The sequence below is a fragment of the Malurus melanocephalus genome, unplaced genomic scaffold, assembly GCF_030028575.1.
Source record: "Malurus melanocephalus ecotype Western Australia unplaced genomic scaffold, MMel_1.1 scaffold_1, whole genome shotgun sequence".
In the NCBI taxonomy this organism is placed as follows: Eukaryota; Metazoa; Chordata; class Aves; order Passeriformes; family Maluridae; genus Malurus; species Malurus melanocephalus.
The window spans coordinates 6720445-6735751 of NW_026623233.1; the positions used below are offsets into that span (position 1 = coordinate 6720445).

The following is a 15307-nucleotide window of genomic DNA, read 5'->3' on the forward strand; positions in this document are numbered from 1 at the left end:
CAAATAATATCTGCTTTTCTCTTTTTTAAAGACAAAAAGCTCTCTGATGTCATTCAGTGCTTCATTCTCCAGTTCACAAAATGCACTCTGTTACCTAGTTGGTAAGTCTGACTCTTTTTCTTTATGAAAACTGCTTGGTATGTGTTGGATGATTCTCATATTGTTGGGTGTATGACCTTCTTCCACAAACATTATCCATGTGGAACTATTTAGATAAATCAAATGCCAATATAAAAACAAATGTTTGAATCATAAAACCTATCTAAATCTTTATACATAATGAGGTTGCTACCATAGTGTCCATATATTTTTAATGATATATACCATTTTTATTGTCTTGTAATCCATAATACTTACCCTTTTAAGACATGCACAGAACAACACACCTGTTCACTTGTTATTAATTGGGGAGGTCACCCCAATGTCTGTATTTAGTGGGGTTGCAAAACAGAGTACAAAGTGAAACAAGGCAATACAATTTATCAGTCCTTAAGTAAAGTCTTCTAGTCTTAGAGGGAGTAGAGATCACTCAAACTCTTATTGCTAGAAGCAGGATATAAATACACTTAGAGTAAAATGTACCTTCATTCCAGGAGGTCCTGGGGGTCCCTGTGAAGAAAACAGACATATTTTTTATTGCTTCTCAATGTTGTGAATATTACACCTTAAACTCTTTATCATTTCCTATAGTTATATTTGCATTTCAAGARTCAGGGTTGAAAAAAGTGAATCAAGAAGGAAAGAATCTACTTACYATACTTCCAGTCATTCCTGGTAAACCTGGGGGACCTACTGGACCTCTTTCACCCTAAGGGGAACAGAGAAATTGGTTTTGTTTAGGGAACATATGCTTGAGAGCATTTTTTATTTCAACACAGAAATGTTGTTATATGTAAATGTCACCTTTGTGCCATTACATCCTGGAATGCCAGGTGGACCAGGAGGGCCATCTTGTCCAGGAATGCCCTACATGAAAAGAAAGTAAGAAATTAGCAATAATAATCCAGTTTTATCATGGATAAAACTTTGATGTTCTTTGTAAAAACACATATAGTTCATACGTACAGGAAGGCCTGGGTTTCCTGGAAAGCCTGATACTCCTGGGGGGCCCTGCAATTGAGAAAAACACAAATTGAAATGACAAATCCACAAAACAGCAAGCACAAGCTGCAGCCCAAGTTACATATCCAGTGACAACAGTAAAAACAAGTGGCATTTAAATGTCCTTGACAAAATAACTCTAATTTTCAAAACCTCTCAAATATGTCACCTTAGTAATCAATAACTGAAAGCAACCTTCTATATTTCTTTAACTTTTTAAGCAGTGAGAACTAGACCAGAGCCTCATGTAGAGGTAAAAGGGAATGCACAGATGTTGCCTTCTCACAACCACCTTTCTCAAAATGAAATTTACTGTAGGCATCTCTTCATAGCAGAAGATGATGTTAACACACCATAAAGATGCTTCTCTGTCTTTCATACCCATGAGTGTATCAATTCATTCTTACTATCAAAAAACCCTACCAGGCTGAGATGATTCTTTCTCCTTGAACAGCTCTTCAGTGTCATGAATCAGGCATTTAACTTGGCACACCATTTTCATCCTATCATCTTACTTATCCATGCAGCATTTCCTAAGACATGTATTATGAAGCAGAAAAGATGTATGGGAATCCTGAGCTCAGATAGTCTGTGGGCATCTTTCAAAACTTTATAATTGCAAAATTACATTTTACTTGCACTGTAGCAAACAAACATACTTKCCAGGGGATGTCAATTTACATTTACACTCAGGATACCCCAGGGTATCATGAACATCATGGATTGAAAYAAGGATTTCTTGCTCTAGCAGAATAGCCTCTCTGTAACACCTCATAAACTGCACTTAATTCAGGAAATTCTATTTGCTACAGCAACTGCAGGCAAAGRGAGAACAAAACTGAGATGGCATTTTTGCTGTCTGTGAGCAAGAGGGTGTAGCTGAAAATGCATGGATCATTASTGGCCAAGTTGTTTGTCTTTCATCATGACATTATGAAATGTGAAAATGYTCAGAAAAAGCTTGGTACCTCACAAAACCCCAAAAGTCATAGCTCTGACTAATATAATATGCTAAAAGAAGTGCTGTGTAAGTGCCCCATTAAACAGAATTGGCAACAGGAAGATCAGAGACATATTCAGAGCCTCTTCTAGCAAAGYTAAGAAATCTTTGTCCCTGGCTTTAATTTGCTCTGTATCTTGTGCACATTTTTAGGACATATGTGSCCATGAGTGTGTCAGCTTCTCTGCTGGAGTGCTTCAAGGTTAGATGGCAAATATAAATGATAATTTTGCAAAAGGAAATAAGGCTCTTACTGAGGCTGGAAAAAAGTCTTTTGGTATGTCAGGAGGGTATCAAAGGCATATTAAAATCAGTGCTGTTGATGCAGTGATAAGTATCAGGTAAAAATGCAAATGAATAAATGTACTGGCTGTGCAATGCAGCAAGAGCTTCAAAGGCAAAAGTCAGAATTTTCAAAATATTGTGCAGCACAAGGGGATGTCATTCATTAACTCAGAGACTACTTCCTCTTGAACTTGAAGRCAGCCATGGAGAGTTAAAGACAAATAAACCCAAAGACATCAGAACTGCAAGAAAGTAAGATAGAACTCACTCTTGTTCCCTTTGTTCCTGGCAGTCCCGGTTCTCCAGTATCACCCTGAAAAGGAAAAGAGATAGCTTAATCTTTTCTTGGGACAACWATTTAGGGAAATCTGAATGTTTTGAATACTAAAGCTTCAGCTCTTACCTTAAGTCCTGGTGGCCCAGGAGGACCTTCAGGTCCTTGCATTCCAGGAAACCCAATCACACCCTGTAGTCCCGGCAAGCCTCTTTCTCCCTGTGGCAGAAGAAAACTAATTAGCAACTACACAACTGGAGCTCCTTCTTCAAGGAACTCACATATYCCATTTCTGTGCTCAAGAAACCTGTTCAGTGGTAAGAAGCCACATGACAGAAACAGTTCATGTTGGTACTTGGAAGAAGGATTATTATAAATAAGGAAATATTTCTGGTTCAATACTAGATTGACAGGGGCTGAGTGTGGCATAATAGAAAAGCACTCTTTAAATGTTAATTAAACCTTTTTTTCTTTTTCTGGATAGCAATGTTCATAGCAAATTTATGCTCCTGGGATCAGGAAAGTCACTTTCCCTCTAATAAAATCTACCTGCATTCCTACAGAGATACTGCTAAATCCCAGTAGAAAATCTAACAGCCCAAATCAGCAACGATATTTCTGAAAACCACAAATATCACTGTTCAGTCAAGTAGTGTATGGATGGTAAATATGATTCTTCTTATACACCATCACAACAGCAGGTTTTGGAGACCAGGCATGTCACTGAGAACTTCAGGATGGTCCAGGGRCAGGCTGCTTTGAGATACAGGATCTTCCCAGGAAGCTGAACACACAGATTTTATGGGTCATCCTTTGGATTCTACTTCAATGCTTTATGTTGTATGAATTAATTTAATCCCGTGCTGTCCCTCTTCCTTCATCTCCAAGGGTATTTAAATGAGATAAATTCAGAGGCAGAAAACCCGTCCACACTCCACATCAATATTGCAGCTATTATAYATTCACTGCATTTGGACTCCCAGTGAAACCAAGAGGAACACTGTCTGAATAAAGATTGCAAAATCTACACAGAGGGAGAGGGGGGAAAAATTTATGCATATTCTAGAAACAGAAAATCAAGCAAATCAAAAGCCACTTGTGAAAYAAGCAGAAACACTCCATACTGTCAAAAACTGTGGGAATATTGGATGAATAAAAAGTTAGTGTGAAACTGCAAAAAGGAGGAAGTTTTGTAAGTTTGGAAAACATCTAAGAAACATGGCACTGGTTTTAGAAACTCAAAACACAGCAATTTTCAAAGGATAGCAAAAGAAAATAAATTCAACAAAGTTCAAACATATAAAGGAACACCACAAAGACTTAAGGATTTTCAGCAAAACAATGAAATTGCTATTTGTAATTAACAACCAATTTAATATTTGATTTCAGGATGGTGATTAACAATGAACTTTTCTCCTGTTTGCTCAGGACAAAGATTCCCAGAAAAATGCTGGCTAYTTAGAGGTCAGCTGAGGACTGAGCACACATGAGAACATCTGAGTCTTGGAGAGTTCATTTGTCCAGGAAGTATAACAGGCATCTTGCAAAGGACAAGTTATGACATGCAGGCAGAGGAAACTGAGTGATAACCAACAGACATGGTGCTAGRGTGTCAGAAGATGAGAGGAACTGGAAGATTTGTGGAGTTACTGGGTTGATGTTTTTTAGTTCCTTGTCCAGGATTTTGTTAAAATGAAAAGACAAGGGGGAAGAGACATTATTGATGGGTACAAAGAGGAGGGCCAAGAAGGAAGAGAGAAAACTCTGAGATGATAAGAGCATGAGAAAGTGAAATCAAACTAACACTCATTCATTAAAAATTCCTGCCAGAAATAATTATCCTGCTGCTTCTCCTTTCCTTCCTCCCACAAAAATAAARATTTTCAATAAGGAGTACTTTCTGAGGCAAACATTCAGCTTTTCCTTGAAGTGCTGAAATGCCATTATCTCCTCTATCTACTCTCCAGTATTCTTTGTCATGGTTTGAGAATAAAATTCGCTGGTAACCCAAATCTGAAGCAGTGTGTTAGACCAGAAAACAAAGCAAAACAAAGCAAACAKCAGGACAGCTGAAGAAATATGTTTCTAGGTCAGCTGGAAGAGGTACAAAGTCCAAGTTCTAAAGTGACTAAAATTGTTTTGAAAAATATTTTAAGGAAGAACATATCACAATGCAGGTCTCTGAAGGAATGCTGAAATAATTTAACAATCTGAAAGATTTCTGTAAAGTTAAAGAAATTACATAAACCCATACTTTGACTGGCTAATTTGCACTGCTGTCACAAGTGTGCTTCTACAAAATCAGTTGTTATGAYTGACAGACCAGGATTTCACACTGAGCTCTGGATACTTTCTCTCATGACCTGCAGTGAGACAGGCCAAGGAAGGAGGAGACACCCAAGTGCATACTGCAGGGTCTTCCACTGATAAAGGAACATACAGCATGTGCAAATGAGAAGAAAACAAGATTATTTTGACACCCACAGACAAATGTGCCTCATGTTCAGTCACGTGTAACATGGCTGATACTTTCTGCACTCAGAAGTTCTGCCCCTGAGGATTTTGCCACATTTTGAACCACTGAACCCCAAAACACAGGAAAACAGTCTTTCCTCCATTTACAGATCAGATTTCAATGTAGTTTAAGGCTCCTTTAGATGATTCTGGAACTGYAAAAGGGCCTTAACATGCCTGTAAATCCTTATTAAGGGAATGGCTGCTTCAGCTGGCCACGGAGGCTACCTAAAGGCTTAAAATACATAAAAACTTGGGCTTCCAAGGCAACAACAGTCAATTCTCTTGAAGTTCTTTTCAACCTCCCAGGCTTCCATGTCTGARGGGTATAACAGCTGGAGGAGCAGAGCTGAGATCATTTCAAGTCAATTTTAGTTAAGATACATTCAGGTTTCCCTTGGAAACATTTTTATTTTCCTGACTTGAACGGTTAGGCCAACAAGAAAAACAACTGGCTATTTGTCCAGAACTTCTGGACACCCAGTCAAGGTACTGGATGTTCCAATGCCTGGAAAATGTAACTCCTGAGCATGTGGAGATGTCTGTACCATCCCAAAACCCACAAGACTCGTGATTTCTCTTACTGGAACTCTTCTTTTACTGAACTCATCTGTTTTTTCTAGGGGGAGTAAGGAAACATAAAGGAGACTGCACATGTGAGAGCTGCCAGATCCCTCTCTGCATGCAACCTGCCACCTTGGCTGCTTATTCTACCAGGGAATCATGGACTTACACACTGCCAACACCGCCCCCTCTGCTCTGCCTTCCCATTTCATTTTACTGCAAAATAACTTCAGGGTAAATAGTCCAAACTAAGTATTGTGTAAGAAGACCAAATTTCTGCAGTCTCAGGCTACACAACTAATGGCATTTGACTCCCTCCATGCCACCTAGAACTCAGAAAAGTTAGGGCAACCTATTTCACCAAGACTCAGTAACAGACCTAGGGATGTCTCTTGGGTTCCAGTCCCTTTCTTTAGGCCGGKTATCAGTCTGCCTCCTTGTACAATAGCCTTAGAAAACTAGTGCTGCCAACACTTCTAAGAACTAATGAACAAAGCTTTTACTTCAATACTTCTGTTTGAGTTAGTACAAACTTCCCTCTTTTTTTTTTTTTTTTTTTCAATAGCCTTAGAAAACTAGTGCTGCCAACACTTCTAAGAACTAATGAACAAAGCTTTTACTTCAATACTTCTGTTTGAGTTAGTACAAACTTCCCTCTTTTTTTTTTTTTTTTTTTCATCAGTGATACTACACTAAATTACAGTAAAATTCCATCAGTCTCGGAGTGTCTACACTGAACAAGAGAGTACAGAAACTCTACTACCCTTAAACTGTAAAGCCACGTGACTGAATGGTATCCTAATGCCACTGAGTAGATCAGACCCCAGAGACCACTGAGGTAGCAACATTTAYATTGCTGCTTTCCTGCTTAAAGTAGGAAACTTGATCTTACTTGGAATCAGATGAAGCTATCAGCTATTATGCTGTACAGTACAGACATAAGCATGTCCTGAAGATGCCCTGCACCRCAAGGAAACACTTGAGCTGATTCCTTCCCCTGCTTGCCTGCCTGCTCCTTTCTTCACTCAGTGTTCCAGCCAAACAGCCCAACACAAAGTGCTTGTGCTACACTTATGCTGCGACTCATTAAGCACACACACTACATAAATTGGCAAGCACTGGGTCATCACTGCTACCCCACTTATTTTTYGCTCAGCACTGAGATTTCTAGCAGTGATGCATGAAGAGCATGAGACTCAGCCTGCAAGGGTTATGTATTGTACAAGTTCCAATATTCACAGCTGCAAAATCTTGGCAAGTAATATAGAAAGAGCTTCTGCTTCTTACAAATCAATTCATGAGACTCAAAAATTAAAACAGATGTAACCATGTCATCTGTACCTCTGCTGATTCAATGCAAGCTGTCAGAAAGCACAAAGGAGAACACATTACTCAGCTCASAAAAATGAATATTCTGCCACTCAGCTGCTGAAAATGTGGAGGTTCTACGTAAAAAGACAGCAAGTGCTTGGTCACCATTGCACTCATTTAATAAGCAAGATGTCTGTGTTAGTTCAGCTTTTGTGAAATGCCTTTGCATTAGGTAGTTCAAATGAAAATTGAATGGACTTCTAAACAGACATGAACCTGTTAAGAGCTTAATTACATGGGCTGATGTTTTTTTCTGACACCTACCCTTCCAAATTAGTCATGAAATGCTGTTTGGCACATAGAACAACTGCAGATTGCTAAGCAAGACAGTCACATAAAGTAAGTAATTTCAGAAGATTCAGCTGTAATATATCAAGGGCTGAGGGGGAGGAAATAATCACCACCCCATTATAAATTATTTCCCTTTTACTTTGTCTAGGGACTGCTGTACTGGGAGAGGCTTGAGAGACTGGTAAGATGGAAATAAATCAACTGCTTCCCAAAGTGTGGGCTCACAGGGTGWCTGTGTCTGTACAAATACAATGCTCTCAGTCTCTCCAGAGACTCAAGCACATGGTGAATAACAATGTGCAGATCTGCCCAAAGCCATTTGAACGATGCTTCATTTCTTAACATTTGCCTCTGCCAGAGATTCCCCAGCAGCTGAAGTGGCAGGACAGACACGTGTCTGTCCTTCAGCTGAAAAGGCATAGAAGTCAGTCTAAAGGAAAGATGTCACAAGGCAGCTAAACTGATCTATCCAGCAAAGGCGGCTCTTCTCTTCCTCATTTTAAAGGGATGGCACCACCTCACCCTTCTTTACATCAGCTGGTATGATTCCCTCAGCTGCACYAGTTCAGCTCACTAAATTTACCCCATTTGTCTTTAGGGAGTGGGGTTGGTTTGGCCTCTGTGAGCTGAGGAGCTCCCCAGGTGGCCAGGCAGCGAGGAGGACACAGCAATGCAGGACACAAGGTGGAAAGGCAGCAAGAGCAGTTTCTCACACCAGCACAGTGGGGTTTGCTGGAGTTCATCCACCACAGCTCCTCAGCTGTGCCTTTCTGCACGGGAAACTGAGCTGGGAGCCAACAAACCCTTGGCCTTGCTGGAGAGCTGTCTGCAGACYGCTGTCACTGCTGACTCCAATGCGTTATAAGATCAGAAATCCTCTCACAAATGCACGTACTTTCCTGTTCCCAAAAGTTAATGTTCACTGAACTCAAATTCTACAGAGGGTATATTAGGCAAAGAAATGCAACTGTTTCAAGATGAAAACTGACAATGTGATTTCCAAATGGAGAGAAATAGGGCCTGACTGTTAACAGGAAAACATGGCATTCAAAAACAGCCATCACACCTTGGTGCTCCAGAGTGACCTCATAAAATCCACAGCAGTGGACAACAGCCTTGTAATGTGCTACATGGTTTCTAGCCAGACTGTCCCGAGCCACATGAGAGGTGAATGCAGGCTCTGTATTTGTTCCTTCAGCTGACACAACTGTGAGCTTCAAGYGAATTGGCTCCAAGGTGTCAGACGAGCAATTAAAGCACACAGTGGGAAACGGGATTGTGCCACCTGAGTAACACTCTCAAGCCCCCGTGTTTCTCTCCACACTCTTTTTAACTTGTGTTAACTTGAGCATTGCAATTGGCTCAGTGTGTTACATTAGAGAGACACAGAGGCGGAGAATACCCAATTCTTCATTAAAATGGTATTTTTMACCACCAGAGGGAGCACTGACCCTGAGTATATTTCAGGAATAAAATAAACACGTACAATAAATGTCATCTGTTTGTCCTCAGCTGCACTTACCATTTCCAGTATTTTATTGAAAGTGTGAAGTGGATATCAGTCAAGCAGAATATTGCTATATGCTTACAGGACGTGTCCTCAAATGCACCGAGGATGTTTAACATTACAAAATTCCCACTGCACATTCTTCAGCAGAATCTATCTGTACTACAGCTATACAACTCTGGAGCCACACAAGTAACAAGTAATTAATTACACAAACATAACTCTGCAGACATGCAAAGAATCTGTGTAGGAGCTCWGTAAAGATCTTGGCTCACCCAGAAGTTTTGGGGCTGAGTTCCTGACGGCATGGAGAATGGAAGAGGGGGTTGAGGCAAAGAGAGGGGGGAGTCAGCAAAATCTGGATTCTTGCACTGCCAGGAAGCATCTGAAAGAACTCAGTCCCATGGAAACATGAGTGCAGCATTTTTGGCAGGACTATCAGGAGCAGCCATGAGAGCTTCCCATGGCCCGCACAGCCCCGCAGCCAGCTGCATATGGGCTGGATGAGRCCCCAAACAATGTCAGGCACTACCAGGGCTGCTCCACATCACACTCAGACACCAGCGACAGCAAAGAGCCACCCCAACAGCTGCTGGGGAGCTGCACCCTCTGACCTCTTGGTCATGGTGGTCATTCTGCCATCTCCTTCTCCCTTTGATCCCTCCTCAGTCACCTTCACCTGTGGGATCCCATCACTGCCGCAGTCAAATGAGCTCCCAGCCTGCATCTGGAGGGGAGGACACTGGGAAGAAAATTATCACCACTATTTATGGTGCAAAATCCAGTGCAAACAGGTTCAGATGGGGCAGGTACCCTCATCACCAAATCTCACTCTGTTTTTTCATTCCTGGACAGGATTACTCTTCCTACCATGAAGGTATCCTTTTACAAGGATAATGAATTTACAACACTGAGGAACCTGTGCAGCTTGATACAAGAAAAGCTCAAAGTTCCAATAGTGCCTCTGTTGATAGAAACATTTAATTTGAGCACTCCTCAGGTTTAAAGTTCAGGGACTGAGCTTGGGCCTCTGCCTCCTAAATATAAAGAATGCTTAGACTCAAAGCATACTTCTGTGGCACCTCACGGCCACACAGAACATTCCTCAGGGAGCTGCTAAGTGCTTCCCAGGAGTACAAAAATAGAAATAACAATCTTTGATTATCCTTTTCCCTACATATCAGTATCTATGTGCTTAGCTCGTGCTCAAGTGGGTGGATATACAGTGTGTCCCAAAGAAATTCAGAAACTGAAAAAGGAGTAAAATGAGTGAAGTAAAATTAACATTCAAAAGCCAATCATGGCTATCATTTAATTGGTGTCAAGCAACTGTTTTCCTATCAACATGATACAATTTCAGTTAAACGAGCTATAAGGAAGAGCTCCTCCCTACATAATTTAACAAGTATTGTTCATGTAATTCCTCTCTTTTCTCACCTCATAGTTATTCCTCATTTTCTAAACGTAGTAGTCAGGTTTTTTTCAGTGTAGCTGCCCAAAAATCACTATTTAGGACTTAGGAGCCATGTACATAAGCTCTCAATGTTTTCTTATATTTGCATGTCTTTGTTTCACATGTGCTTTGTGTGATATTTCACTCCTGTGTGGACAAATGCTACAGATCCAGAAGTAGCTGGGATGCTGGGGGATGCATATTTACTCATAGCATGGCTGAGGGTGTAGTGTATGAACTACAGAAATACAAAACCAGGGAGCAGAAGACAACAGACAGCAACCAAACTTTATCTTCAATTGTGGAAATCTGCCTGCACAGAGTTTGGCAGTTTAACACCAAAGTATGTGGTTCATTGTCTTTATGTTTAAACTTCTCTCGATTTTTTTTTTAAAGCCCAACACAATAACACAGCTTATGATTTTTCATGAGGAAGTCACACAAACCTTTCTGCAAAGGTACGTATGAGGTCCTCCAATTTCATTTTATTTGATTTTTAAATTTTTTTGTCACACGTGGCTCAAGGAGCCTCTTCCCATCAGCTAGAGCTACTCAGGGCAACAGAAGAACCTCAAAGAACCATAAGGGAAGGGGATGTTTGAAGGACAAGTATGTTTGCACTGTAAAAAGAAAAAGGAAATTCTATCACCTGCATACAGGTTGAATCAAAAGGGTGCTATATTTCCCACCCCTTCTAATCATCTGTTGAATACATTAGGTCTGAGTAACTCTTCCTTTGTTTTATTACACATTGTGTTAAATCACTTCCAGTGYTGAAGGTCCAAGAATATAAGGGGTAAAAATGCTCCCCACCCTTCCTACTTCATTAATGAAAATTATTTAGCATTTGTTTGCATTTGGCATTGTTTAAAGGCTCACATTTAAAGATGAAACAGCAGGGGAAAAAACGGGTCTTGAACTTTTCTGGGTTTTTTTAATTTATTTTTGTTCAGATCCTAGACCGGGAATAAAACGTTACGTTACATGCAAGTTTTATTCTCTTGCCAAAGGTTTGTCATGGACATATTTACAGAAAATAATCTCTTCCATAAATAGTAAAAACATGGGCAGCTGGTCCTAGACAGTACGGACTGCAATAAAGTTCTCATAATGAGGTAGCTCATATCTTGAGGGTATGCCACAGACAGTACTATTTGAGACAGTGCAAGTTTAGCTGCCTTTTTGGGTCAGGTTGGAAACGGCATTTCTAAAGTTTTAAACATTTTAAAAGTTTCACAGGAATAAAAAATCTTTCCACAAAAAGCTTGAGGAAATACCCTGGCTTCTGACTTTTTATCGTGTAAAAGCACAAAGCAGATAACATTGTGCCTCAGAAGTGTAAATCAGTGCTTCTGCACTTGACTCAACAGGTCCATTGTAAAACAGGCATCACAACAAATGTGTTTGCAATACCTACAGGGTTGCTCAGCCTAAGTCGTCAATAAAGTTAACTAAGATGCAATCATCATTAATAATAATGGAAACAGGTATCTGTCTTTGTTATTTTGAGATTGTAGAGGACATCAGTATCCTTGTCAGTAAGTGTCACCCAGAAGCTGGTGTATTGCTCAGCAGGTGGCTTTAAGGTTTTTCTGACCAAAAAAAAAAAAAAAAAAAGGCCTGTCAGAATAAACGACATCCGTGATGTCTGACTGCCACCCAGAGGACCCCGCGGGGAAGTGACACAGCCAGGCCCTCTGTGACATTGCTGTGACACTGCCAGCCCCACGGCACAGCCCCTCTCCTGCGCTTCTTGAAAGCTGATGGAGCTGTGACACACAGCGGGCAAAGGCAGTTTTGCCATCTAAAGCTTTTACTCTGGAGAGTTTCACTTTCACAAACAYGATCTTTCCCCTTTTTTTGCTGAGGGAAACAGTGTCACTCAGTTCTCCTGCCTTGGCACTGAAAACAACTCATTGCATTTAATACCTAGAACTTCCTACAGAGATCCTTTTGAAGGAATTTCACAGGGCTGAATGTGTCCTTACTGGATTTGCAGCCTCTATTTCCACACTTTCAGACAGAAATGAAGTTTGAGTTGACGTGTTTGGATCACATCTCAACTCCAAACCCCGCTAAAGGTGCTGCAATACAGATGGAGGCATCACTCATTTCTCTGTTCAATGCTCACTACATAAGTCTTAGTTATTATTTTATTTTTTTCACCTAACTACTGTCGTTGGAACCAGAGGGCATTTTAGAGTCCCTCCCCCCCCATCACCACCACTTAGAACCATTTCTGCATCATCTTTCAATCTTTGCTCAGCATTCAAGCAAACCTAACAAAATTAAGGGTTACCAAACCCCCTCATGCTTTTAGTGTTCTGCTAACCAGCCATGAAATGCTTTTGTTGCATCTGTTTACAGTCAGGGAGAAAAGAGTGCGAGCACAGCCCATCTGATGGTAGTGACTGTGCTCACTCGCTCAGCTCAGTACACTGTGCACACTGAACTTTGACACGAGCCTTGGTGAGAATTATTTTTGTTGGCATATCAATACATTAAAAAATGTTCCAGCTGAACTTCGGTGGAAGCTGTCACATGCTTTCTTTAAGAGCTACAAAATTTATGGGTGGGTTTTGCCATTCCAGTCACTTTCAAATATTCTAAGAGATAATATAAACATGAYTTTCCAGACAGGAGTCAAAGTTTCTTTTCCCTTGGCTTTACCTTAATTTTGCTTTCCCTCTGTTATTAAATATTATATAAGAGAGCACTTTATCTATTTGTGAAAGGTAGTAATTATTTTCATCATTTGATTCAACTTTCTTTGCTATGTTATCTTAGTTCAACTAACYGTTCTGTAGCTCTATCTCAGGTGTTGTAGTTATTTGAAAAGAAATATGAATCCTTTTCACCCTCTCTTATAATATCAATTGTTTTTGCTCCTTCTGAGATATTAAACTTCTTTGTTGACTAAACTAAAGATGTTTTCCAGCAGGTTRGAAACCTGGCTGGGTGAGAAAATACTCCACTAGCACTCTTTTAGCAGCTGCTTCAGGTTTCCTCTTTGAAAAATCCCACTTTCATGCTGCTTCTTACTSTTCTGTCTCCTTCCAGCATATATGGTTACAAATTTTGCTATTGCTTCTGCTGAAAGTGGTTTTGAGAACTTTGTATAAGATTTGGCTTTTTACCCTTCCTTAATGAAATCCAAACTTTGAGGAAATCCAGATCTGCTTTTCTGAAGGCYGACAGCATATGGCCAGATGTTTTCAGTGACTAATCGAAGTTATGACCCCTCTCTGAAAGCATAGGTCTAAAATCTGAAATAAAAAGTAGCCGAGAGAAAGGAAGTAAACAACTAACTACCATGAGGTATGAGAATTTTTTAGAAAAACAACAAAAGAAAAACAACAAAAGAAAAACAAGCTCCCAAACCACATTTTGCTCTTGGCTAGAAAGACTAGGAAGTGATTTAAAAAGATTATCATGTCACTGTGGTTCCCTAGTGATTATATAATAATATATAATTCTATATGCCCAGGTCACTTCTTGTGAATATTGCTATAGAGAAATTTTACAAAGAGACTGATTTTTAAGTGCATTAAGYATTAAATTCTTGTGTGGGAACTGACATATCACAGAACTGTCTATTTTAATGTCTGTCCTGGTCTGAGATCCTCATCAAATACAATATAAATTGAAGAGCAGAATGATTTCAAGAAACTTAAAGGATTAACTACAAATTGCTGAAACCCAGTCATTTGCTATCCCACACTCCTAAGTTACATCCCCCAAAACCCTGCCAACATCACAGGGTTTTAGTGGGCAATTAGTCTGGCTACTGAAAAGCTGCACATCAGGGTGAAAGCTTTGCAATCACTATCTAGTCAGTAGGTATTGACTCTGCATGGACATAAATTTGGGAAGATTCCAAGCTGTGTGCACAGGTATTGCCCAGGCACTGGGCAGCTCTGCTTCCCAAGCATGAAGATTTCAGACAAGCAGAGATCTTACACATCTTTTTGTATCTTAATCTGATCTCACATTGGGGAAACTTGACTGATTTCACTGGAGGCTCACACACTTTAGATCAAATTAAGGCCCTGCAATCCCTCAAGAAACCATAACGAAGGCATAAACCAACAGCAGTTGTACACATCTAAAATCAAGCTCTGTGAGCTTCTTTTATTCAATGAATAAATGCCTGAGATCATTGTGCCGACACCCTTATAATCAAAGATAATGCATCTAGCAACAGCTGCTTAAAAAGCCATATTAAGCCAAATTAAATACTACTTTGTGAAAACTGTCAGAAGTCAGCTCTGAAAATTRAATATGAGCATGTCCCACCACATATTACTGCTGGGATATCTGCTTTTATAACTCTTTTCCATAGAGATAAATTAATCCATGTAATCCACTGGTTTGTGTTAATCAAAGATACTCACTCTATTGGGTGCGAAAATATATCTAAATACAGAAAATATTACCAGAGACAATTGGGACAAATGATTCCTRTAACTATTTAAAACCAACAAAAACTGATGGTTTCAGATGCCACTTAGCAGTTTGATCTGACAGCTGGGAAAGAGTAAAAATTTTTCAATATTTAGCATATTGCACTCAGTATTACTCAAAGTTTGACATTTTGTTCTTTTCAAGAATAGAAGCTCTCTCAGGAAACATGGAGGTTCTTTTACCCTGATTTGAACTTAAAAGATTATTTTCCTCTGAGTGAAGGATAAATCGATTAAAAATACACTAGTCACTGCAGAATTGACAAAAGCCATTGTGACAATGTCCTGACTTTCAAAAATTTTATGAATCACAAGTTTCCCAGTAGAACGGTGGATCTGCAGCTGATCAGTGTCTTTGCTTATTTTATTACTGTCTTCTGCCCTTTCAGGCATGATTAGATGATTTCATGTTGTCTATCAACCCTTTCTGGACTGCAGACACATTCTTACCTCCCACATCGCCTGTCACCCCTCTTTCCAACTT

General features: G+C 39.9%; 1 protein-coding gene across 1 annotated transcript in view; it reads right to left on the reverse strand.

The window, feature by feature from the left end:
* Positions 1-15307, reverse strand: part of COL4A1 (collagen type IV alpha 1 chain) — a 115620-nt gene that overhangs the window by 48067 nt on the left and 52246 nt on the right. Inside the window, exons 3-8 of the mRNA XM_057390111.1 lie at positions 2790-2879; positions 2655-2699; positions 1066-1110; positions 904-966; positions 755-808; positions 583-609 (exon numbers count right to left, since the gene is read on the reverse strand). Of these exons, the coding sequence (XP_057246094.1) occupies positions 583-609; positions 755-808; positions 904-966; positions 1066-1110; positions 2655-2699; positions 2790-2879 (324 nt within the window). The remainder of the gene's footprint in view (positions 1-582; positions 610-754; positions 809-903; positions 967-1065; positions 1111-2654; positions 2700-2789; positions 2880-15307) is intronic.